This window comes from Acipenser ruthenus, chromosome 29 (assembly GCF_902713425.1).
Source record: "Acipenser ruthenus chromosome 29, fAciRut3.2 maternal haplotype, whole genome shotgun sequence".
NCBI classification, from domain to species: domain Eukaryota; kingdom Metazoa; phylum Chordata; class Actinopteri; order Acipenseriformes; family Acipenseridae; genus Acipenser; species Acipenser ruthenus.
Window position 1 is genome coordinate 16068162 of NC_081217.1, and position 27630 is coordinate 16095791.

Sequence of the window (27630 nt, forward strand, 5' to 3'; positions counted from 1 at the left end):
AGAAAAACCCTATCCCACCCAGCCCAGTGCAAGAATGCCACACTGCACACAGGTGCAGAAAAACCCAATCCCACCCAGCCGTGCAAGAATGCCACACTGCACACAGGTGCAGAAAAACCCTATCCCACCCAGCCCAGTGCAAGAATGCCACACTGCACACAGGTGCAGAAAAACCCTAACCCATCCAGCCCAGTGCAAGAATGCCACACTGCACACAGGTGCAGAAAAACCCTATCCCACCCAGCCCAGTGCAAGAATGCCACACTGCACACAGGTGCAGAAAAACCCTATCCCACCCAGCCCAGTGCAAGAATGCCACACTGCACACAGGTGCAGAAAAACCCTATCCCACCCAGCCCAGTGCAAGAATGCCACACTGCACACAGGTGCAGAAAAACCCTATCCCACCCAGCCCAGTGCAAGAATGCCACACTGCACACAGGTGCAGAAAAACCCTATCCCACCCAGCCCAGTGCAAGAATGCCACACTGCACACAGGTGCAGAAAAACCCTATCCCACCCAGCCGTGCAAGAATGGCACACTGCACACAGGTGCAGAAAAACCCTATCCCACCCAGCCCAGAGCAAGAATGCCACGCTGCACACAGGTGCAGAAAAACCCTATCCCACCCAGCCGTGCAAGAATGGCACACTGCACACAGGTGCAGAAAAACCCTAACCCACCCAGCCCAGTGCAAGAATGCCACACTGCACACAGGTGCAGAAAAACCCTAACCCACCCAGCCCAGTGCAAGAATGCCAGGCTGCACACAGGTGCAGAAAAACCCTATCCCACCCAGCCCAGTGCAAGAATGCCACACTGCACACAGGTGCAGAAAAACCCTATCCCACCCAGCCCAGTGCAAGAATGCCACACTGCACACAGGTGCAGAAAAACCCTATCCCACCCAGCCCAGTGCAAGAATGCCACACTGCACACAGGTGCAGAAAAACCCTATCCCACCCAGCCCAGTGCAAGAATGCCACACTGCACACAGGTGCAGAAAAACCCTAACCCATCCAGCCCAGTGCAAGAATGCCACACTGCACACAGGTGCAGAAAAACCCTATCCCACCCAGCCCAGTACAAGAATGCCACACTGCACACAGGTGCAGAAAAACCCTATCCCACCCAGCCCAGAGCTGGACAGCCTGTTTAGTTGTTGTCGAAGGATCATCGGCTTCTTTACCAACAGACTTCTTTAGTGCTTCTGCTACAATCTCTTCCCAATAAGAAACAGACAGACAGTATTTGAAAAATAATTGCCTTTATTTATTTTGAAACAGTGGTACTGCATGGTTACTCTAGATTGCATCACTTAACAGGACGATGAATCATTACGAGTACACAATAGAACAGGAGTTTTAATCTCTGCATAATGGAAGTGTATTCTAAAAAAAACCCCAAAAAACGAACATTGTGTTGACGCACCCATTTATAAATATTTGTTATGCTAACTTTTTCATTTTATTGTATTTTAACTTTTTTTTTTTTACATTTGCACTATTAAAACATTCCCATTCCGAATCCCTTATACATACACACACGCACACACACACACACACACATCAAAAAGAAAAGACATGCTTGTCAGAGATATTGCTTTACAGGATCGAGTTTACAATGAAAACACGATAAAAACTACCCCTCCCTCCCCAAACAACTGATCTATGTATGTACATCCTGAACTGCATTTTGTAAATATTCTATTTATACCTGAATGGATTTTGCTGGGATTGAGCGTGTCTCGTGTCAAAACTTCGGAGACACATCTGCAAGAACTTGAGAAGCAGACCCCAGGCCTGTCCTGTAGCGTGCGAGAGGGTGCGGTGCGCGATCGTGGAAACAAGTAAAGCACGCTCCTTAAATCGCTTCACCAGTTTATATAAAGAAATGCATTCAGCTTCTCTGTTTGCAATCTCAGATTTTTGGTCTCTCTTCTGATTGCCCACTCCAAAATGAAGTTTCAGGTTCTTCAAACCACTAATTTATATTAATAATAATATTAATGAAAGAAAAACAAGTGTTTACTTTCAAATAACTAAAACGTTTCTAAGATAAAACGAGAGGTGCACCCTGGCTCAAGCTCAAGAGGGCTCCCCAGGTCTGTGTACACAGTGTGCATGCACTATTACATTAATATGAAGGCTTACAAACATATATCTGAATTACAAGTGCTTGCAAAAGCTTAACATAGAAAATACTGAACAGTCACAGTGACCTGACATGGTAAAATACACAAAAGAGAAACTGGGACAAATTGTTTTACTTTGAAAACAGCATATTCCTTAAGGATTACTCTCTCTCACACACACACGATATGTTAAGCTTTGAAATCAAAATTGAACTGGAAACCTCCAACATGAGAATGAACCTGTTTAAAATGAATTGCACAATATTCAATAAAAAAAACACAAATCACACACACACACACAGGTGTCTTTCTACCACTTACCCTTTCATCTGATCATTTGCATTTAAAAAAATGAACTCCCTCCAAACTGCAATTTAAGATCGTTCCTAGCACTATTCTGCAAAGTATTTCACTTGCATTCAATTTATAATACTGTGACAATTCCAAATAGCGCAAAATTATAAAAACACAATACCAGTATGAATTGGCTTGCATATTACAAGAGGACGTCTCTTCTCTTCTTCGAGTGAACGAAGTACAATATTACTGCTGTGGTGTTTAATATTACTGTGTTCAGAGCCACATCCCTGGTGTGGTGCACATTACACAAGTCACACAGACTGCCATATCTACTGGCAGCTCATGGCACCTAATCCAATTTGCAACTCCGGCGTTTACAAATAAAATGACACCATTAGATGGAAAGGGAACCGTCTAATTACTGTAGCTGTATGCTCCAGAAGAAACAGAAACAACTAACCAGCCTTTCCAGATGACCTAATTCAATTACATTTAAAAATATATAAACTAATCATTCTCTCATCTGTAAAACCCTTAGTGAAGTTTATGGTAGAAAACAACAAAAATACAAAATAAAATACTTTGTCCCAGTCCTGAAACAGAAGTGTTTAACCCACAAGCAGGAAGAACCTAGTCCAAGCTGTATAGAAGCCTTCTCAACCCTTTAACCCAGACAGAGAGCGATTCCCCATCACTGACACACAGCAGGCACTTGAATGATGTTTAGAAAAGGTCCAGCGAGTTAGAAAGTCCTTGCAGTGCGACAGGAAAACGAAACGCGTGTGAAACAGCAGCAGCACTCCAACAACTCAAGACTCCATTTCATCTGCATCAAAAGGAGACGGCTCAAAGCTGATCACTTCCTCATAGGTCAGCCCTGGAAAAAACAGAAAATATCAATTAGATGTTTTAAACAGTCCAAGTGTGAGGGAATCGCTTGAGCTTACAGTGTGCTTGAGTTCACATCAAGGTCCAGGGACTTTGCTTCCAACACTGCCGACAGTAACCTACCGGAGCCCTGGGCTGCTGCACTGAATCAATTTGTTATAATGGGATAAACAAAAGAAAAAAAAAAAAAAAGATAAAACAATCCTTAAAACAAGTAATAGCTGGTCCCTGTATCACAGGACCCACAGACCCCTAAACCCTGTTCCTTCTTAAACATTTACAATGTGAAACAATTCAAGCGCTGTACAGAGCGGCTGTACACCAGTCTGAGTTATGATTCTGGAAGAGGAATTGAGCTCAATTATTGACTTGATATGCACAAGACAGCTGAAGAAGCCTTCAGCGCAAGTACATGTGAAGTAGTTATCTTGTCTATGTGCAAGTCTCGTGCAGCGCTTTCAAGGTATGAAACCCCTCCTGGGAGAATTTAGGACAGGGGGGCCAAGACTGGCTCTTCCGCTCCTGGTCTTCGTTCCAACCCGGCTCTAAATTGTTCAACTGACCCAATTAAACCTGCATCCAGACCCTAAAGCAGTTCATTCTATCATTTTACCTGTTAAACCTGGAGTGGAGCAGCCCTCCAGGACCGTGACTGCTGTTTCAGGGTATGCAGCCAGAGCAAGAATCTGGTAACCTTTATTTATTTGTACAATAGAATGCAAGCCAGTTGCTCAGTTTCAGAAATGCGGGGGTTCAGGCCCTGCCACTGCGAAGCACTTACTCTTCCACTCCTCGATCTCCAGCTCCCTGCTCTCGAAGGACTGATCGTAGGGCTCTGCCTCCGGCTCGTCGTCGGGGTCGTGGTACTGTGTGAAGTAGGGGTGTGCCAGCGCCTCGGCCGCCGTGATCCTCTTATCTGTGTCCAGAACCAGCATCTTCTCCAGGAGGTCGACAGCTGAGCAGCACAGAAACAGAACACCAGGTAATGTGCGAGTCAATGTCGTGACTGCAAACCATAGGAGTTTGCATACTGACAAAATACAGCATTTTTAACATAGGATTAGAAATACAATAATCATGTATTTGTACCGTACAGGACACATTGTCATGGTGTCAACTTCATGTGTAAATAAAGTACAACAGCACTCATTTCAATCTATAAACCTTACTAGTATGACCAATAAAGCACTCGCACTGTTAAAACGTGCGTGTGTAGGGGGGGGGGTTCTGCACATCTCCAATAGCTAAAGCATCAATGCCACAGAATTTCGAAATTACATATCAACATGTTCTAGAGAAGCTGTTCTGACACAACTGTATATCATTCTACTTTGTTATCATTACTGAGGGACTTCTAAAACACTGGTTTGTTATTTCAGCAATGCTTACCTGTTGGATTGGCTCCAATGAACACATCTGCAAAGTTCCTTTTTGGCATGTGAGGCAGAGAGTTAATATAATTTCTGGCCTGTTGAAACAGGTTAAAAAGTCAGAACATGACATACAGCACACAAGTATCATTCTCTCTCACACATTACTGTCATGGGGACCATGATTAAACAGAAGCAGTCAGCTCATTTTTACACCACTGCAAAAGAAGCTTAAGACTTTTGTAAAATGTCTGTGCAATTATCCTTGATTGTATAATTCTAGGCCAGACCGAGAAAATGAAAGTGCAACTAGCAGCTTCCCAAGACCTGTCAATCGGGGTGTTACAAGTGCAATTAGAGTTCCAAGCAGCCCTTGAGGACCATTGGCAAGCGCAACATACACCCCGAAAAACACGCTACGGGGTGGTGGTGCTGGCGGGGGAACCTCCAGAACAGCCCCACCCGCGGTCTACTCCCCCCATTAATTAGAACAACAGCTGACTGCATACAACAAAAGACACTTCACATAATTAGCTCTTTTTCCTATTTTTGTTGTTATTATGTATGCCTGGCTTTGATGCCTTCAAGCAATGCTGATTTCAAAACACATGCTTTAGATTCCATGTTAGTATACATTCTACAAAGCTGCAGCGTCTCACAGTAACCGTGCATAGCATTACACCAAGACACAATTCCTTGGTGCCGGTTTACAAAATGCTGCGATGTTTATCCTTCTGTGCACGCTTACTTCAGCAGACCTTGTTGCCGGCCCAGTTACTTTACATCCCCCTTGATAGTTCCAGCTTCAGGGAAGCAAGCTTCCTGCTTGCCACACTGACGCCTGGGTTCACTTCATTAGCACAAGCCACGGACTAGCTCCCCTAACATCAGCTAGTGCAAGACTAGTGCTAATCTGGATCTTAAAAACCAGCCATACCAGCAAAAATAAGCACGATCCTACTTACAGCAGCAGTGTATAATAATGGGTAGATCATTTACAGATCAAGATGTAGCTCAGGAGCATATCAGACAAAATGGGGGTAACTTCTGTGTGCAAAAAAACGAATTTGTAAAACGGCCCAGGCCGATGAAGGGGGGGGTCTCACCTCGTGGCTGGGCATCCTGCTAATTAGAGTCGCAGGGGGGGTCCCTGTCAGACGCATAATCTGCTGTAGCTGGTTTATATCTTAATATACCCGGGTCAAGGGGTTTGTAATCACACACAAGAAAACAAGCACACTTTTCTTTACATATATCTGCAAGGTTTTCACATACAAAAACACTCCAAGGTGTAAGAGAAAGGAAGAAATGGAAAGCAAAGCAAGAGGCGCCAACACCATGCAAGGTTAGTAGTAAGGGTCAAAGTACAACAGAAAAACACATGTGAATTAATGCAGCATTACGGGAGACTTCTTAGAAAACCAAAACTAGGGGAGTGGTCAGAAATCAGTGGTACATTTTGGAAGGTGGAATTTGGTGGTGGGGGGGGGGACGACGACGACTACAAGATTCAAAGGTGGCAGTGGCGGTGGGGGTGGGGGTCTGGTTCAGGCAATTCTGAAGCTTCCTTGAGTTACAGTAACAGGGCATCTCCCTCTCCAGTCCCACCCCCCACCCCTTCAATTCCTGACAACTCCCTTTGCAAGGAAGAAATCTGAAGCTGTGAAGAAAAAAATGTGTTAGAAACCCAGTTTCTTTATACCCCCCGCCCCCCCATTACTGTAATGTAACAGTTACAGTATTTGTAATGAAGCTTAATCAAAGAGCACCTGATGTGAATAAGCTTGTGTGTTGCATGTTTCGCTCCCCCCCAAAATTATGAGCAGATCATGTTCATGTGTTTCAAGTTTGCATCAAAGCAGTAAAGAAGCACTGAGTTTCATGCTGTCCGAGCACACAAAAGACAAAACACACAGGGTTGACATGAAGCGGGTACTTCCACGCATGCTGTGACTTATCTAGCCGACGTAGAGTGCAGAACCTGGTAACACTTCAATAATGGATGCTGCATTAATGGATGCTCCGAGGAAGTGCCCAAGAGGTGTTATTCCTGCAGTGTTCAGTCAGAATTCATTATGAAATTGCCGTCATTATTTGAAAGTATTACCCAGAACTCTGATACTGGCCCATAGGGGGTGTTGTTGAAGCTCACATCACGGAGCGGTACAATGCTGAACGAATGAGCCGAAGCCTCAAAACACAGACGTACTGCTCATAATCAATGAACATACAGGCCTCGCTGTGTTCTGTGGCTGTAGCGAGATACAACAGCTTGATAAAGCCATGGCACGTGTTGACATACCCCCAAGCCAAGTAACTTCATGCCACCCCTGTATTTAAAACAAGTTTAAAAAAAAAAAAAAAAAAGGATAGAAAAAGTCGCCAGGCCTTTCACTACAAAAAAAGCAGCCCAAGAACACAGGCAAAGTCAACTCACAGACTCTGAAGATATTTTCATCAAGAGCTCTGACCCTGGGGTCCCGACGAGCAGCATTATTAGCTTCAACTGATCAATATCTAACAGGTTAGCATAAAGGAAAACGTTTGGGGAAGAGGCTACAAAACACAAAATGATGAACCCACTTAGAGTTGCGACAGGTGTGCTGTACCTTTAGTAACCCTGCTTGTGTATTTGAAATGGTGCAGCAGTACAGTGCAAGAGGCAGACTCCACAGATTAACGTGTACTTACTATGGACTGACCCTGAAGGCCAGTGTTTTGGCAAACTAACTTCTCTTTCTCTCAATATACTAGCCCCCCCCCCCCACCCCATCGATACCAGAAACTTTAAATGTACCCATCGTACCAAATGCCAGCAATCCAGGTGACAGAACAGAAAGGTAATCTGTCAATTCACCCACCTCCCAACTCTCCGGTGAATTTATTTATTCCAGCCAAATGCAGAGCATCTCGCTGACATTTGAGTTAGAGTTCTGCATGTAAATGTAAAAGTGCTTTTTATTTTTGTTAATTAAAAAGAAAAAAAAAAAAAGTTGTCAAACGTGTCAGTTAGAAAGCAGTGAACAAGCACAACAAGCAGAGATGCTGTACAAGCGACTAATCTATGGTATGTACACAGCCCTGACTGTGCTGTGCAAGCTGACTGCTGCAGAGCCCTGACTGTGCTGTGCAAGCTGACTGCTGCAGAGCCCTGACAGTGCTGTGCAAGCTGACTGCTGCAGAGCCCTGACTGTGCAAGCTGACTGCTGCAGAGCCCTGACTGTGCTGTGCAAGCTGACTGCTGCAGAGCCCTGACTGTGCAAGCTGACTGCTGCAGAGCCCTGACTGTGCAAGCTGACTGCTGCAGAGCCCTGACTGTGCAAGCTGACTGCTGCAGAGCCCTGACTGTGCAAGCTGACTGCTGCAGAGCCCTGACTGTGCAAGCTGACTGCTGCAGAGCCCTGACTGTGCTGTGCAAGCTGACTGCTGCAGAGCCCTGACTGTGCAAGCTGACTGCTGCAGAGCCCTGACTGTGCAAGCTGACTGCTGCAGAGCCCTGACTGTGCAAGCTGACTGCTGCAGAGCCCTGACTGTGCTGTGCAAGCTGACTGCTGCAGAGCCCTGACTGTGCAAGCTGACTGCTGCAGAGCCCTGACTGTGCTGTGCAAGCTGACTGCTGCAGAGCCCTGACTGTGCAAGCTGACTGCTGCAGAGCCCTGACTGTGCAAGCTGACTGCTGCAGAGCCCTGACTGTGCAAGCTGACTGCTGCAGAGCCCTGAATTTGCAAGCTGACTGCTGCAGAGCCCTGACTGTGCAAGCTGACTGCTGCAGAGCCCTGACTGTGCAAGCTGACTGCTGCAGAGCCCTGACTGTGCAAGCTGACTGCTGCAGAGCCCTGACTGTGCAAGCTGACTGCTGCAGAGCCCTGACTGTGCTGTGCAAGCCGACTGCTGCAGAGCCCTGACTGTGCTGTGCAAGCCGACTGCTGCAGAGCCCTGACTGTGCTGTGCAAGCCGACTGCTGCAGAGCCCTGACTGTGCTGTGCAAGCTGACTGCTGCAGAGCCCTGACTGTGCAGTGCAAGCTGACTGCTGCAGAGCCCTGACTGTGCAAGCTGACTGCTGCAGAGCCCTGACTGTGCTGTGCAAGCTGACTGCTGCAGAGCCCTGACTGTGCTGTGCAAGCTGACTGCTGCAGAGCCCTGACTGTGCTGTGCAAGCTGACTGCTGCAGAGCCCTGACTGTGCTGTGCAAGCTGACTGCTGCAGAGCCCTGACTGTGCTGTGCAAGCTGACTGCTGCAGAGCCCTGACTGTGCTGTGCAAGCTGACTGCTGCAGAGCCCTGACTGCGCTGTATAAGTGACTGCTGCAGAGCTCTGACTGTGCTGTATAAGTGACTGCTGCAGAGCTCTGACTGTGCTGTATAAGTGACTGCTGCAGAGCCCTGACTGTGCTGTATAAGTGACTGCTGCAGAGCCCTGACTGTGCTGTATAAGTGACTGCTGCAGAGCCCTGACTGTGCTGTATAAGTGACTGCTGCAGAGCCCTGACTGCGCTGTATAAGTGACTGCTGCAGAGCCCTGACTGCGCTGTATAAGTGACTGCTGCAGAGCTCTGACTGCGCTGTATAAGTGACTGCTGCAGAGCTCTGACTGCGCTGTATAAGTGACTGCTGCAGAGCCCTGACTGCGCTGTATAAGTGACTGCTGCAGAGCCCTGACTGCGCTGTATAAGTGACTGCTGCAGAGCCCTGACTGCGCTGTATAAGTGACTGCTGCAGAGCCCTGACTGCGCTGTATAAGTGACTGCTGCAGAGCCCTGACTGCGCTGTATAAGTGACTGCTGCATCTACTGTGGATTAAACTTGCAGTCAACAGCATAACCTTCACATCAAGGCCCTGGCTGCTCATGACGACAGCTTCAGACTGACGTGAAGCTGCTGCGTTTGTCTGAGAGCCTAAGAAGAACTGTTTCTGAATACCAATTAAGGTATTGCTTGAGCACATGGAATTTCACTGGCAGGGTAAGACATCTCACATGAAAAGGTCCAAATAAAGCTACCAATCACCTTGGCATCTCTACTGATCTGATCATGTTTAGGGGGGCATCAAGTTGGGATTTAAGCAAAATGAAGCACTGTTTGTGTGCAAATTCATTTCTCAACTCTGGCAAACATGTTGAGAACAAAAGGTGGGTTTGTCAGGTGTGAACTTGAAGCTGAACAACGATCCTGGGTCTATTAAAACTGTCGCAACTCTAATATTTTTTTTACAAAACTCAAATTCTGTGCTAACAATAAAACTGCACTTGGGGGGGGGGGGGGGGGGGGGGGGGAATAAAAAATAATAAATCAATCACACACACGCCACATGATTCAGCATGCCATGGTAATGTAATTTTTTTATTCTGTGTTCTGTTGCACAGACACAGACCATCTATAATGTTAGATAAGTTACACCTAATTTCATAAATCTGCCGCCCAGTTCTCTGTGCTCTTGAAAGAAGATTTGAAAAAGAGCAAATTAAACGAGTCACTATTGTATTGCTATTGATTCTTCACAAAAACAAAAATTGATTTTTTTTAAATTGTGCTTATTTTGCAACATTGTTAAGATTATAATTTAGCAAGTATTTCTTCTCATTTTATGTAACAGGGAATATCAGTTACCTGTCCTGCAAATTAAAATATTGATATGGCATATTTATAAAATCAGATGTAACATGTAACACACGCATTCTCCAATTCTGGTCTGTGTGAATAGTTAGTAAGAATACAGGTTACGAGAGGCAAATGAACATGCAAATCTCAGGCACTGTGGTACATGCAAATTCAAGCTCTTCTTGCTCCACGATGAACAGGTAAGACGAGGCAAAAGCGTAGTGAAAGCGGAGAGAATCACTGAAAGCAAGGAGTTAGCATAACATGCAGAGGCAAAAATGTTACTGTGAAAATGCAGAGTGGATTTTGCAATCACATGAGAGAAGCACATATTCTGAAAGCTTATGGAATATCCATGTATATACTGGGGCATGACGACACTGTACTTTACATAGAGAGAGATATACACCCCTACTCCAGAATTGTACTGGGGGGGGGGGGTCCATGTCATAAAATGGACGTATTTTTAACCAGCACATCCTCTACATGAGTTACAGGCCAGATCTTTAATTGTGTTTGGTACAATGAACTCGGTCCTATGTTTCCTCAATGGGCAAATTGCCTCTCCATACTAAATGTATTATATGGGCAATTTGCCCAGAGTTGAAAAAAAGAAATTGGGCCCATAGTCCACTTACATTAATATAGTAACCTTTCTCAAATACTTGGCCATTACAAGGTTAATTCCAAATAATTATTAATATGATATGATTAACTTTTGGCCACAAATGTAGCCAACACATTAATTTCTATAAGCATATAACAATTTCTTATTAAGAAGAAAGGAAACGCTTTTCAGTTAAACGTTGACCTGCTCCAAATGGTAATTTCAACCTCAACAGGATGTGCAAAAAAGAAAACACATGTGACAGCTCATTATTCACTTTTTTTTTTTCCTATAGCACACAGTGCCCCTGGGTGGCCAAATTAATTAACTACAGGAAGGATCTTTGACAGGAAATTGAATCAGATTTTTTTTTTTTTTTTTTTTTAAATTACAAACACTTTGTAACAATTAAAAAACAGAAAATAAAATCTGTGTTAAAAGCCCATCATTTTACAGCAGGCAACTGCAGCCCAACTAAAACAATCCATGTGTTGATTTAACAGGATACAGGAAACAGCCTGCGTTGAATCCAGCATATCACGCGATTATCCTATTGCAGTTAGGATGCAGAATAATACCCAAGAAAATGAGCCCTTTTAAAAAATAGATATGGATACAAAACAAAAAGGAAATAATAAAAAAGGATACGATCTGTGCCAGGGAACAGGGTCCTTCCGGTGAGCAACTCAGCCATAATGCACCCGACCGACCAAATATCAACTACAAAAAGAAACACAGGTTTTAAAACAGGCGTACACATGCAAATATATATATGCGTTTGTGTGTGTGTGTGTGTGTGTGTGTGTGTGTGTGTGTGTGTGTATGTGTGTGTGTGTGTGTGTACTGCACAGACAGAGCACAGTCATGTCCCTGCCGCACACCTGTCTGGTTGTAGTGCATCCAGTTCAGCATGATCTCAGGGGCTCTGTACCACCGCGTCGCCACATAGCCTGTCATCTCATCATCCGTGTGACGGGCCAGACCAAAGTCCAGAATCTGGGAAAACAAAAGGGCACCATGAACAAAACAAGACACACACACACGAGGAGCCTTGCATGCAATGGGCATCAGTCAGTTTGCTAATTTTCGGCAACAAAACAGGACCACAAAATGCTGTGCTGAAACTAAACAAACAAAATAAAATAAAAAGCCATTCAGACAGCATGCTTTTTACTCTGTGTTCAATCAGTTATAAAAGCTCATTTTAATCTTATCTATATTCTTTGTAAGTTCAGAAAGCATGTACAGTTTCTCACCTTCAATTCGCAGTCCTCGTTTACTGCCAAATTACTGGGTTTCAGATCCTGAGAGCAGGGGAAGAAAAAGAAGTTGTTGTTCAATGTTTCTGTTTTAAAAGCAGATTATACCAAATCTACATCAAAACAAAGCACGGCCTCCTTAATACCTTGCATTTCAACTTTCCTTCTGTTTCCCCTCACCAGCAGTAAGCACCCCGAGATACCAGAGTTCAATCAGCAATGCACAATGAGCTGTGCCTCCAAACAGAGCGCAATGAAATCTTTACATCACTCAATTCAATATTTACACAGGCACGTTTCATTTCCAGTCCAGGCTGGTCACACAGCGAGAGGGGACGATAATAAAAATAAATCTGTTTGCATGCTAATGGTTCTCCAATATTCAATATTGTAACTCAGCACTGCATGAATAGCTAACTAGCCTCATATCACTTTAGAAAGTAAACAGGAGCAGCTGTAGTACACTTACAGTTGCCTATAAAATACTTGCGGCTCCACAGGGATTACACTAGAGATACTGAGATACTTACTCTGTGAATTATATCAGCTGAATGTATATACTGGAGGGGGAAAAAGAAAATAAAAATTAATTGGCGACAATGAACAATTTATAGTTGTGCATAAACCATAGTCATCATAATCTATACCACATTGCATTCTTTGACAAGTTATATGTCAAATGTATAAATAAATCAAATACAGGGCCTGGCAAACATGCATTCACAGAGAGTTGAACAGCTTCTTGTAAACAAAAGTACATGAAATGAAGGTGAACTGGTTCATCATTAGCCAAGCAAGTGAAGAGTCATGACACAATGATCCTGAAGCGCAATAAGAAGCAGATCTGGTACAATATCCACACACACACACACACACAAACAGGTGTGCTTGTGAAACACCACAGGCCTATAACACTGCACCAGCAACCCTCCCCTCCCCTCCCAAACTGAACTGGTTGTCAAGGGAATCAGCCACAATTCCAAGCTGTTGGTATGATGACCTCTGAACAGGTTGGAACATGTGTCTGCCAATAAGGCGGTTCCCTCTGTTCTTCACATTCTTTAACTTATTATTTATTTATTTATTTCTCAGCAGCCTTTAACTTGTCCCAGTAGATATCCTTACCGAGGATCAAATGGATAACCGCTTCTCTGGAAATATCTAAAAATGTAAGTGTGATACACAGATGCATGCCAATAACCATTATTGTACATGTAGTCTTAGATGTGATAATCAATACGGTTAATCCATTTTTCTAGAGGCAGGGTGCAGTGCGTACAGTCAATGTAATCTTATCCAATGAGAAAGTGGTACTAAAAGGACTCTATTGAAACACGTCCAACTGGAAAGCCACCAAGAGACATTCCTGAACATAAAGAAGTGCTGTAGCTGCCTACCTTGAGACCTCGGAGAATCTGGTAGATTAGAAACTGCACGTGGTCATCTGTGAGCTTCTGACATTTCACAATGTTGTTCAGATCTGCTCCCATCAGGTGTGTCACCAGGTACCTGGAGCAGTGTGTTAACAGTTACTCTCAAATCAACACTGTTCACGTACTGGAATAGAATATCATATATATGCTGTATCTGTGCATCTTTCATAAAGACAACCGCAGTCATTAAAAATGCAGCGTGTCTGTGTGTGTGCTGCAAGTCCCTGGGAGGAATAAAGGGTTCTGCTTTTAATGCATTACCAAGAGGGATCTCCCTGTTACTAGGACAACAAAGAATTATTCAGCAGACATGGCATCACTGGCTTCCATTAAGAACGTGTTATCCTTATTAAATATCATTAACCTTTATTAATTATCATCATTGTTTTCTTTTCTCTCACTGCAGATGCTGTGTCTCAGTCATTTTATTTCAGCAAAGGGCTGACAGGCAACCTAAACGTTGAAGTAACTGTCTGGCAGAAGAACATCGAATCCACATCAAAGAATACTCACCAAGAAAGATTATAGGAAATAGCAGGAATGAGTTGCAGTTACCCAAACAGAAACACATCCGTTGAAAAGCCATTTTGTTACAAGCAAAAAATGTAAACGAACAAACCAAAACACACACTTCCTTCCAAGACCTGTAGTTCTTGCATCCAAAGAGAAAAAGCTGGAGAAAGTGACTAATCCGGAATTCAATCACAGGCACTGCACATCTCAGCAGTGTTATCTCTTGATGCCCAAGTATCTCTGACACAGGGTCTCCGTACACAAAGGGTCCAGGGTTTAAGAATGTCAGAAGGCAGTCTGGCGATTGCATTAGGCCACGACATTTCCTGTTCGAATGAGTTCCATGTGGAGCGATGGAAATGAGACTCCTTTTGCATCGCAGTTTCACCCATTCTAGGTTTTAATACGAGCTTGATTTGCTGCAGTGTATAGGTAACAGGCTCAGGCGTGTCTTACTAAACTCATAGCAAAACCAGGAATGGACCAAACTGCTATGCAGGGAGTCTTAAATCCACCCTTGATGTGTGCTGCTCATTGTTTAGTAGGCCTGCGCAAATGAATCCTGTACACTGATTTTCTGATTTATTCGTTTTAAACTTAAATTTGAGCTGAATTAATGACTTACAAACAGTGTAGTCCTGCTTCTTTCTACCTTGTTTTACAGCCTGTGTTGGCCTGCTAGAAATAAATAAAAACTCTTCAATCCAACCAGAGTCATCGCATGGCATTCATGCAAGAGCGGGATTTAATTTCCTGCTAACCCCGCAGGGGCCAGAGTGAGGAAAGCACCAATCCGACTCCGAGCTTGGGCAGCCAAGAACAAGAAGAGAGCCCTTAAAACAGTTCGGAACATCCCCTTCCCAATCCCTTAGTATGAGCAACAGTATTACAAACCCTCTCCCTGGACAGAAGTGCAGACTCACTGCAGGGGTCTCGCTGCAGTCAGGCCACATGCAAGTTAACTCATTTACAACCTTGGTTAGCGCTCCTTTCAACAGCGTCAAAGTCTACCTTACTGCACTTTGTTATACTCTGATGCGCTTTGCAATTTTAAAATTCAAGTATTACCATTTGAGTCAAAGAGAAAATTCAACATCTCCAGGTCTTCAGCGCAGTAATAATGAACTGTCCATTATTATAGCTCGTGCACATCTCGAGTTTGTGGTCAGGAGATGATAGATGCAGCTCACTGCTGAGAATCGCTGGATTCTCCATTAGGAAGGTAAACAAGATTGAATCTTCTTTGTTTCAGGCAGCTCATGAGCTGTGTTTACTCAGTGGAAATGCATCTTTCAAAACAATAAAAACATTGTGTGCTGTGGAGAATGCACTGCTGCTGTTATTAATCCATTTCTACTTTAGCTAATGTATTTTGAGCAGACTACCACTGGAGACACTTTGTTCTCCATCTTCAATAATCCTCACTTCTGAAATAACCAACGCCTGACTGACATGAATTGCCTTGATAAAGCCAGTCCTTCCTTTCTTGTCCAGAAGAGCAGTATAGATATGTTCAGATCTCAGTGGAACTCAGTCATCCTATTTAACACCGTTTCCCTTTGGCAGAGCCAGTATTTCATTACAGAAGTGACAGAATTCATTTTTTTCATTATGCGTTGAGTAACACTGTACTGTGTTAAACACATGAAACAGAGGATTATATTGTTTAGAATGTAGCTATGAGATGGGCATGAGGTTTAACTTACACATCATTGAATTCTTCCAGGCTTGTTGCTGGTGTGAAAACATCCAATAGTCCAATCACCTAGAGGAAGAGAAACAGGCCCACAAATAAAGAAACAGTATTGTCATAGAATGCTGGTTTCTTGATTAGCAATTTTACAGTAATAACAGGAATGGAAATAAGACTCCTATTGCATAGCAGGTTCATCAATTTCAGGTTTTGCTACAAACTTGATTAGCCATAGTGTATCGGTAACAAGCTCTGTTATAAAACTCATAGTAAAATATATATATTGGCTTCAAGCTCTGTTTTAAAATCAATGTTGGCATCAGACTTGCACAAGAGTTAGTCACTTAAAAGGCAACACAAAATCACTAGTAGAAATATGGAAAGGTGTGCACCCTGTGCTTTGTGAAACACAACCCCAAAGGCTTTTGATTTCATGTATTTAAAAACAGCCACAGAACTCTGGCAGCCTTTTTGAAAGAGAATAGATAACAACTCCACATTAATCTTTTTTAGAATTTTAGAAAAATAGCAGCCAGAAAAAGAGGTTTTGCGGTTACATGGATGAAGTCACAGCTCAAGGCAAGCAGACCTTGCAACAGGGTTTACTCCAGGGAGCAAAGCATTGTGCAGGGGGAGAATCGGAAAGTGAGTCTGCAGGTAGCTGGCCAAGACTGGGCCACAGCCACACAAGAAAATATTCCTTCTGTAACTTAATGTAATCAAAGGCAATCTTTTAAACCATTAGTACAGTGGCAGCTTTTTAACCCAAGAGCAGACCAGTTTGCAGAGTGGAGGGCTGTGCTTGCAGTGCTTGAGAGGACATGATCTTGCACGGAGAGCTTCCATTAGCTTTGCAGCAGCACTACACTGAACATTGCCATGCAGCGGGGTGGCTGTCTGCACTTACATTCTCGTGTTTCATGTGTTTCAGCAGCCGCAGCTCTCTGTAAGTCCTCTTTGCATGAATGATGGATTGAAAAGGTCTGGAAAGCTTCTTCACAGCCACCTTGAGGTCTGATGTGACATCAGTGGAGGAGCTGTTGAAATAGAGAGATACATACAAATTATATATATATATATATATATATATATATATATATATATATATATATATAGTACTGTGCAAAGGTTTTAGGCAGGTGTGAAAAAATGCTGTAAAGTAAGAATGCTTTCAAAAATAGACATGTTAATAGATTTTATTTATCAATTAACAAAATGCAAAGTGAGTGAACAGAAGAAAAATCTAAATCAAATCAATATTTGGTGTGACCACCCTTTGCCTTCAAACCAGCATCAATTCTTATAGGTACACTTGCACAAAGTCAGGGATTTTGTAGGCATATCGTCAGGTGTATGATTAAACAATTATACCAAACAGGTGCTAATGATCATCAATTCAAGATGTAGGTTGAAACACAATCATTAACTGAAACAGAAACAGCTGTGTAGGAGGAATAAAACTGGGTGAGGAACGTCATACACCATGGCAAGACTGAGCACAGCAACAACACACAAGGTAGTTATACTGCATCAGCAAGGTCTCTCCCAGGCAGAAATTTCAAGGCAGACAGGGGTTTCCAGATGTGCTGTACAAGCTCTTCTGAAGAAGCACAAAGAAACGTTGAGGACCGTAGACGCAGTGGTCGGCCAAGGAAACTTACTGCAGCAGATGAAAGACACATCATGCTTACTTCCCTTCGCAATCAGAAGATGTCCAGCAGTGCCATCAGCTCAGAATTGGCAGAAAACAGTGGGACCCTGGTACACCCATCTACTGTCCGGAGAAGTCTGGTCAGAAGTGGCCTTCATGGAAGACTTGCGGCCAAAAAGCCATACCTCCGACGTGGAAACAATGCCAAGCGACTCAACTATGCACGAAAACACAGGAACTGGGGTGCAGAAAAATGGCAGCAGGTGCTCTGGACTGATGAGTCAAAATTTGAAATATTTGGCTGTAGCAGAAGGCAGTTTGTTCGCCGAAGGGCTGGAGAGCGGTACAAGAATGAGTGTCTGCAGGCAACAGTGAAGCATGGTGGAGGTTCCTTGCAAGTTTGCGGCTGCATTTCTGCAAATGGAGTTGGGGATTTGGTCAGAATTAATGGTCTCCTCAATGCTGAGAAGTACAGGCAGACACTTATCCATCATGCAATACCATCAGGGAGGCATCTGATTGGCCCCAAATTTATTCTGCAGCATGACAACGACCCCAAACATACAGCAAAAGTCATTAAGAACTATCTTCTGCATAAAGAAGAACAAGGAGTCCTGGAAGTGATGGTATGGCCCCCACAGAGCCCTGATCTCAACATCATCGAGTCTGTCTGGGATTACATGAAGAGAGAGAAGCAACTGAGGCTGCCTAAATCCACAGAAGAACTGTGGTTAGTTCTCCAAGATGTTTGGGCCAACCTACCTGCCGAGTTCCTTCAAAAACTGTGTGCAAGTGTACCTAGAAGAATTGATGCTGTTTTGAAGGCAAAGGGTGGTCACACCAAATATGGATTTGATTTAGATTTTTCTTCTGTTTACTCACTTCGCATTTTGTTAATTGATAAATATAAACTATTAACATGTCTATTTTTGAAAGCATTCTTACTTTACAGCATTTTTTCACACCTGCCTAAAACTTTTGCACAGTACTATATACTAATATATATATACTAATATATATATATATATATATATATATATATATATATATATATATATTTGTGTGTGTGTGTGTATATATATATATATATATATATATATATATATATATATATATATATATATATATATATATATATATATATGTTTAATCACAGCAAAATACATACATAAATAATTGAAGTTTCTTTGGTGACCAGATTACTTATAGTTCACTCTTTAAAATAAATAAATAAATAAATATATAAATAAATATAAAACTCAATAAACTCTGCACTCTTAGCTGACACACACCACAAGTAAATCAAAAAGGCACTGCTTTGGTTCGACTTTCACCCCTCAGTGCCTCAAACACCTCCTGCACAGTCCACATTATATACATATACATATAAATATACATATATATAGAATTTTTTTTTTAATTATGTCTCTCAGTCTTAAAATTCTAGGCAATGCAAAACTTTTTTGGGTCTGTGCTGGAGCGTGTTTGGGTGCTGCAGTGTTAGCAGTGGGGTGAGCATGTTTGGGTGCTGCAGTGTGCAGTGTTAGCAGTGGGGTGAGCGTGTTTGGGTGCTGCAGTGTTAGCAGTGGGATGAGCGTGTTTGGGTGCTGCAGTGTTAGCAGTGGGGTGAGCGTGTTTGGGTGCTGCAGTGTTAGCAGTGGGGTGAGCGTGTTTGGGTGCTGCAGTGTTAGCAGTGGGGTGAGCGTGTTTGGGTGCTGCAGTGTGCAGTGTTAGCAGTGGGGGTGAGCGTGTTTGGGTGCTGCAGTGTTAGCGGTGGGGTGAGCGTGTCTGGGTGCTGCAGTGTTAGCAGTGGGGTGAGCGTGTCTGGGTGCTGCAGTGTTAGCAGTGGGGTGAGCGTGTTTGGGTGCTGCAGTGTTAGCAGTGGGGTGAGCGTGTCTGGGTGCTGCAGTGTTAGCAGTGGGGTGAGTGTGTCTGGGTGCTGCAGTGTTAGCAGTGGGGTGAGCGTGTCTGGGTGCTGCAGTGTTAGCAGTGGGGTGAGCGTGTTTGGGTGCTGCAGTGTGCAGTGTTAGCAGTGGGGTGAGCGTGTCTGGGTGCTGCAGTGTTAGCAGTGGGGTGAGCGTGTCTGGGTGCTGCAGTGTTAGCAGTGGGGTGAGCGTGTCTGGGTGCTGCAGTGTTAGCAGTGGGGTGAGCGTGTTTGGGTGCTGCAGTGTTAGCAGTGGGGTGAGCGTGTTTGGGTGCTGCAGTGTGCAGTGTTAGCAGTGGGGTGAGCGTGTTTGGGTGCTGCAGTGTTAGCAGTGGGATGAGCGTGTTTGGGTGCTGCAGTGTTAGCAGTGGGGTGAGCATGTTTGGGTGCTGCAGTGTGCAGTGTTAGCAGTGGGGTGAGCGTGTTTGGGTGCTGCAGTGTTAGCGGTGGGGTGAGCGTGTCTAGGTGCTGCAGTGTTAGCAGTGGGGTGAGCGTGTCTGGGTGCTGCAGTGTTAGCAGTGGGGTGAGTGTGTTAGCATCCTTACAGCACAAAGAACCCCAGAGTGAGCCTGCTGCTCGGCACAGCAGGGCTGGCTCGGCGTGTGATGTATCCAGGCAATCCACCAACACTGCCAGCAATGCCAGACAAGCAAAATGACTTGCAATGCAAACATTCCCTCCAGCTAGGTTCAGAAGCAGCTCTCAGTTTCCTCTAGATATAAATCAGACAGAAACAAACAGAAGCCCCTGTAACTTGCGGTCAGTCAGCATGTGAAACAGCTTGCAAACCGACACCCAGAGCGCAGCAAAGCCATTAAGACTCAGAGCACTACCATTTCACGAGTATCACGCCAACACACCCACATGTCACTGTGCAAACCACATTTCAGCAGTCTTCATGATCACAGAACACATGACCTCAACCCACCACAGCAGGTTTGAACCTACTGAATGCACTTGCATTGCTGAAAAGCATTAAACTGAGTGCATTTACAGCTGATAAGTGTCTGCAAGACCCACTGTCCAACTGTAACTAGCGTTTTGGGTACTTTACTAGAGCAATCTAGGTAAAGTACCTTGCTCGAGGGTACAACAGCAGTGTCCCCCACTGGGGATTGAACCCACAACCCTCCGGTCCAGAGTCCAGAGCCCTAACCACTACTCCACACTGTTTTCATAGATCTCTTCCTCAATTTCAGCTTCTCCCAAATGATATTTATAATGCACATTTTTATTGCCTGCATGCAATACTTTACACTTTTCTCTATTAAATGTCATTTGCCATGTGTCTGCCTAGTTGTGAATGCTGTGTAGATCATTTTGAATGACCTTTGCTGCTGCAACAGTGCTTGCCACTCCTCCTATTTTTGTGTCGTCTGCTTACTCTACCAGAATCTAAATCATTAGATTAGATTAGATTAATGCGCATGCATTTCCTTGAATCCCTACTGCGTTCAATTTGACAATTAATCTTTTATGCGGGACTTTGACAAAAGCTTTCTGGAAATCTAAATAAACCATGTCATGTGCTTTACAATTATCCATTTTCAATGTTGCATCCTCAAAAAAGTCAAGTAGGTTAGTTAGACACGATCTCCCTTTCCTAAAACCATGCTGATACTCTCCCAGGATATTGTTACCATATAGGTAATTTTCCATTTTGGATCTTATTATAGTTTCCATAAGTTTACATATGATAGAAGTCAGGCTTATTGGTCTGTAGTTACCCGTTTCAGTTTTGTCTCCCTTTTTGTGGATCAGTATTACGTTTGCTATTTTCCAGTCTGTCGGTACAACCCGTGTCAAGAGACTGTTGCATGATCGTGGTTAGCGGTTTGTAAATAACTTCTTTCATTTCTTTGAGTACTATTGGGAGGATCTCATCCAGCCCAGGGGATTTGTTTATTTTAAGAGCTCCTAGTCCCTTTAACACCTTTGCCTCTCATGCTAAAGTTATTTAAAACTGGATAGGAACAGGTCGACATGTGGGGCATGTTGTCCATGTCTTCCTTTGTAAAAACCTGCGAAAAGTAATCATTTAATATATTTGCTATTTTTTTTCTTCGTCTATGATTTTGCCAATGACACGGCCTACAGCAGTACAGGGGTCATCATGAAGACCACAGTGTGAAAGCATAGCGCCCGCCGCCAGTATATGTATTAAAACAGTTTGTATATTTGGGATGGTTGATACCTTGAACGTACAATCATGATGAAAACATCAACTCTACCGATACACTGCACGAGATTCCTGTAACGTGTTATCACAAACGCAATTTAAGCAGCCTTTTGTGCATTTGGTTGCCCGTCTAGTTTGTTCACATTCCCTAAAGGCAGGATTCGCTTTGTTGCTGTTGCATCCCAGCACGTCTTCTCTTGTGGCATCAAGTCTGACCTTGTGAATCCGATGAGACACCCTCCAGTTACCGCTGGCACATGCTGCTTTTCACTATGCAGGAAGCAAAGTAAACTTAACTAACCAAATAGAGAGTTCATGCTTTGAATAGACAGTACTGCTAATGGTTGCTTAGTGAAAAATATTAGTGCTTGACTATTTAATACATACATACATACATACATACATACATACATACATACATACATACATACTATATCTATCTATCCATCTATCTATAAATGTAGTTTTCCTGTTTAATTCACTTTCATTTTGGGGAACAGAGCTCAGCTTGTGGAAGTACAATAGCACTGAGTCCAAAGACCGATCTGCAGCGTACTAATTCACAGAGTAAACATTTTCAGTTCATGTTCCAGTACAAGGAAAAGGCCATTTAAAAAAGCACATTGCACTAAGGCTGTAAAGCTTTAAAAGGATCTTGCATCATCTGAAGCAGTTTGATGCTTTGTAAACAAATCACTGTAACTGAACCCAATCAGTGTACAGTCTGAAAAATACAAAAAAAGTAACTATAAAGATAACTATGAATGTAAATCAAGCTGCGCTTCAGAAGTGACGCTTCAAATGCTACAAGGACCATTTAAACAGAGAGTTCAAATACTTCTATTAAAACGTAGATCGACAGCCTTACAGTGAAGGTGCAAGATGCATGATTTCAAAATGAAATGTACGCTACTGCAGTGTGAGCGCGTGTGAATCTGGGCAGCGACATGCGAGAGATGCTTTGCATCTGACCAGACACTCTGCAGAGCCGTGGCAGCATGCTTACTCAGCTGACAAATACAAGTGTTTGCTGTTCAAGTCAACAAACCTGCTTGTGTTGATCACTGAAAACCTGCAGTGTTACTGAACCAGCACCCACAACTGTCTTCTGGGAACTCCAATTTTATTTTTTTAATTGTTATCTTCAGCTGCCAGTCAAGTGAGCCAAGTCCCCGTGAGTTTGTTTGATATAAATACACACTGAACCACCTTGTTAAGGAACTTTGTGATTTGTTTGTTTATAGAGAATGGACTTCACTACTGGCAGAAACATCTCATCACTGTTTTAGATTTCCACTACAGACACACCTACAAGGGTGCATCAGATAGCTACAAAGTATTATTCTTTAAAAAAAAAATATAACTGTATATATATATATATATATACACACACACACACACGGCTTGAATTTCAGCGCGAGAATCGCACAATTTCCAAGTTGCTCCCGCATATCTGCAATTTTCAGTGCATAAAAATCCCACAGAGATATTATAAGACACCAAGCTACTGTATTTTTCACCCAATTCTGAATGCCTGAAACGCTAAAACAATCTCTAAGGATGTGGGTGTCAGTGACGAAAGCACTATGAGCTGCATCGAGTAGCTCTGTTAAAATAAATAAATAAAAATAAAAATAGTGTTAGTCTAGGTGTTGTTTTGCAAGCAGTGACTTTCGCTTTAACTCTTAAAACTCAGCCCCATTCATTTTGGGGAGCCAGGGCACCGAAGGTTATGCACATATTACTCAGGCACTGTAAAAGCCACCTATCTGGTTCATGGCTTGTTTAAAAGTACTCCCAGCTGGAACTACGATTGCCTGAAGTTAAGCCTCTCATCGTGTGACAGAGTTCACAGCTTAGGTTTCGTTTTGAGTCTATTGGTGCATTTTTCTTCTGCTGCATGCAAAAACTTCACGTCAGGCAATGGCAAAAGCAATGGAGAGTGCTCTGTGTCACAGTGATGAACAGCTGTTGGGTCTCCTGAAAGCAGCTTATTTTAAAATAACACCAGTGTGAATGATGCAGTAAAATATATATATATATATATATATATATATAGTTTTTTTGTTGCCATTCTCCCCTAAAATTTTGGAATCCCACCCCCCCACCACACTCTATTACCTATTGTATTTTAGCCACAGAGAAAAATAAGCGATATTTACAACTGTATGCAAGAATAAGGCTATATCCAACTGCAGACACTGCTATCTGTAAAGTTAGTGCTGGCCAGATGGAAACACACACAGATTGGAAAACAGACAAGGGGGGATAAAACAAGTTTTAAAAAAGACGACTACTCAAACTGCATACTTATTGTGTACAGTACACCACGCAGAAAATTGAGTCACGTTGTTAAGTGTGCAGTGGTAACTGAGGTGTAGAGAATGCCACACGGGCCCGGGTAAAGCACTTCAAAGTTTTGAGCTTCTGTAACTCCACTGAGATTTAAAGTGCCGCATCTGGAGGTTTTTTTTTTTTTTTTTTTTTTTTTTTTTTAATTCCTCCAGCAATGAGAAAGGTACCTCTCACCAGGCAATGGAAAGAGTGTGTCTGCTTTGCAAATTTCTCACAGCACTGTGACGGGAACAGAGCAGAAAGCAGAGTCCGAGGAACTGCAGGAGGACACTCCTTAATCTGGTGCATGCAAGTACAGAGCGCACTGTAGCCTCATCAGGGTGACACTGCTTAATCTGGGGCATGCAAGTACAGAGTGTAGCCTCCTCAGGGTGACACTGCTTAATCTGGGGCATGCAAGTGCAGAGCGTACTGTAGCCTCATCAGGGTGCCACTGTTTAATCTGGGGCATGCAAGTACAGAGTGTAGCCTCCTCAGGGTGACACTGCTTAATCTGGGGCTTGCAAGTACAGAGTGTAGCCTCCTCAGGGTAACACTGCTTAATCTTGGGCATGCAAGTACAGAGTGTAGCCTCATGCTGCTCAGAAGAGACTAAGTCACACATTCTAAATCTGTGCACTGAAGCATCTGCAAAATATTTCACCTGCTCTCCAAGCAACAGCCTTCAGACAACCATAAAAGTTAAATAAAAGTTAACATTAAACGCCCCTGATTAAATTTGGTGATTCAGTAGCAGGTGCATCCTGCAGTTCTGCTGTTAATCCTTTAACTCTAGAATCGTCCATTTCTGAATTCCTCCAGTGCCTGTCCCGATGCATTAGGAATCCCCCTTTCCTTCTCAGGTGCTGTATGGAGCGACTGGTGCTTTCCAAAACATTCCCTGGCCTAGACGCTATTCGTTTGCTGCTTTCCTCAGTGTTGGTTCCTACAGGACCCGCTGCATGCACTATCCCACACTGCTTCACGGTCTCAAACACAAAGGAATGTGCAGCCCTCTCATCCACAGGGGAACACAGGTCTGAAAGCAATAGATGAAAGTAAACCTGCAGCAAGCCCCGTCACCTAACTAAGAGACGGGTCAAACAGAGTGCCTTCAGCACTAGCCAGGATTACACTTAACTGCATGCCCTCTGATCCTTGAAGTGCCTGTCCAGAATACGAAATATAAAACATTTTGTTGCATGTGTGAAGAGTATAGTGTTTACAAATAAAATGAATGTCTGCTTTCTGCAGTCTCCCACACCTACCTGTGCAATTTACACAACCTTTTAGTTTGTTTACATTCCCCCACAAAAACATATGTAGTTTTAGCTGTAGGGGTAGGACAAGGACACAAGACCAGACCCGATGAAATCAGTGTGCTCGGGTTATATTTGCAGCAGAAGGAGGTTAAACACAACACCCAGCTCTGATCAGGAAGCAGAACAAAATGCTGTTTGTCATGCTGATGTTACTGATCAGAGCACAAAACACAAGAACATATTTATATGGGGCACCACACCCCCAAAAAATGTTGCAAATTCTAATTTAAGTGTTTAAGTATGATGACTTCATGGGCCGTGGACCTTTGAGAGCTCCAACTAATCCACCTTACTGAGTCATAACTGTCGATACTGCCATTACATCATATAGTCTTACATAAACAGATGCTCACTACAGTACAGAATAGCAATAAAGCAAGCTCATACTGTACTGATAAGCGAAATACCTTGCCAAACACACAAGGGGTCTCACAACCACTTGCAACTTTTATTTGGATCTTATTTGTATTTGTAGGGCAGCAGTGTGGAGTAGTGGTTAGGGCTCTGGTCTCTTGACCAGAGGGTTGTGGGTTCAATCCCCAGTGGGGGACACTGCTGTTGTACCCTTGAGCAAGGTACTTTACCTAAAATTGCTCCAGTAAAAACCCAACTGTATAAATGGGTAATTGTATGTAAAAATAATTTGATATCTGTATAATGTGAAATAATGTATAATGTGATATGTTGTAACAATTGTAAGTCGCCCTGGATAAGGGCGTCTGCTAAGAAATAATAATAATAATAATAATAATAATAATAATAATAATAATAATAATAATATTTATTTTTTAAAGACGCAGAATGTTTCAAAACTATAAATATGCAAAGTGTAGTCCTACCACGAAAGATAGAGGTGGTTGTGTACAAAGCTAATCAATTCTTTAAAAGTTTGGAAAACCAATCGCTCTGATGCACTGCTGTGTGACCTTCAAGCCAAACTACTTGACTAGGGCTGCAGAAGAAAGAAATGATTGGTGCATCATAAAAAAACAAAACAACGCGTATCACCGGATCCTACCAAACATATGTATCGTTAAATGAGAAGTTTATAATACTTGCTGCATGTCCCGCTGGGCTTGCTATTTGACCCCGACAGAAAAAAAAACACGGTAAAGCAACATGTTAACACAATGTTTCAGCTTTAAAAACAAACTCACACAGTTACAAGCTCCTGTTAAAAACAAAATTTGAATCTCTTGGGACTGTAGTCGGCAGTACAAAATATCTATCTTTTTTTTTTGTTATACATTTGAAACAGAGCGGCTCCAAAATATAAATGAGAACCTAGCCCCATAACTGGAGAAACTACACACAGGACGTGCCTGTTCTGTAAAAATCATATCTGCATTATGTAATAAAATACGTTAATACAAAAAATGAATCGGGATAGTTTCCATGTAGGTCTAGCCGCCTAAGCAAGTAGGTACAACAAAGAAAGCTAGCTAAACACTGCAAGTGACAACACTATAACTCTGGACAATGGACAACTCCATTAAAAAAGTAAGCACACCACGATTTACAAACCTGCTTTTAAAAAGCCTTACAGTTAATGTGCAGGTACCTCACTGCAAAGCATGTGTTTTTTTTTATTATTTACACAGCATCAAAGGGTACAAATGCATGCAACACTGAAATCCTTTTCTATTTTTTATAACAAAAGAGGGCTGCAGATCACAACGGCAAACCTATGTTGTTCAGTCCAGGCATTCATCTTTGACGCACCTTCTTTGCAGGAATGGCTGTAATATGTATATGTATGGAGTGAACAACTGGACTGAGTGTGTGTGTCAGTGAAGTGAGGCGGGCCTGCGTGTGTGTGTCAGCTTTGATTGAGCAAGAACACGGGCCTGTAAGCCTGCAATGCCAACGTAACGCAATGACTTGTGCAATAACCTAACCACTAAATGCAATCAAATATATATTTACCATACTGTTCCGTAAGCACCAGAACCAACCGGCGACAGACTCTGATACCGCTCCGGGACTTCCCAGATTGTTTTGTTGACCTCCTGTCGGTAGAAAGTGGGTCTCTCCTTGTGCGACATTCCTACAGAAACGAATCCCCTGCACGAGCAGGAACACACCAATTTGTCTGAACTTCTGCTTTTTTAAAACAATTTAAACGTAAAAATTACATGCAGGCGCCCTCAGTTGCAAAGATCCAGGTGCGTTTGAAAAGCTAACAGTAGGAGTAAGATAGACGGTGGTTGCAGCGATACAAGACCAGTTTTTTTTTTTGTTTGTTTTTTTTTTGATCTCCGGTTTGTTCTCTCGGTTGCCTTTTCTGCTGCAGTGCCTTATCGCTCACAGCCTTTCTAGAACTCGCAGTGCAACTCGCTCCTCTACACGCCTCTCTCGCGTTCAGCAGCGCTTCTCGCGGGAGCTCGTTTAACTGACCGATGGTTGATATGTGCAAAGCATCCC

General features: G+C 43.1%; 1 protein-coding gene across 2 annotated transcripts; it reads right to left on the reverse strand.

Moving 5' to 3' along the window:
- Positions 1 to 1251: 1251 nt before the first annotated feature.
- LOC117428934 (mitogen-activated protein kinase 14A) lies at positions 1252 to 27630 on the reverse strand. 2 transcript variants are annotated; one of them, XM_034047976.3, is made up of 12 exons: positions 27133 to 27630; positions 16704 to 16833; positions 15810 to 15868; positions 13555 to 13666; positions 12688 to 12717; positions 12155 to 12202; positions 11780 to 11894; positions 11547 to 11618; positions 7131 to 7210; positions 4713 to 4791; positions 4105 to 4278; positions 1252 to 3312 (listed from the first exon to the last, which is right to left on the reverse strand). In XM_034047976.3, exons 1-12 carry the CDS (start codon positions 27249 to 27251, stop codon positions 3245 to 3247), a joined length of 1086 nt encoding a protein of 361 aa, XP_033903867.3. In that variant the 5' UTR covers positions 27252 to 27630; the 3' UTR covers positions 1252 to 3244. The 2 variants fall into 2 exon arrangements, with proteins under 2 accessions (XP_033903867.3, XP_033903875.3); XM_034047984.3 differs by lacking the exon at positions 7131 to 7210 and adding an exon at positions 5800 to 5879 and having other exon boundaries at positions 27133 to 27629.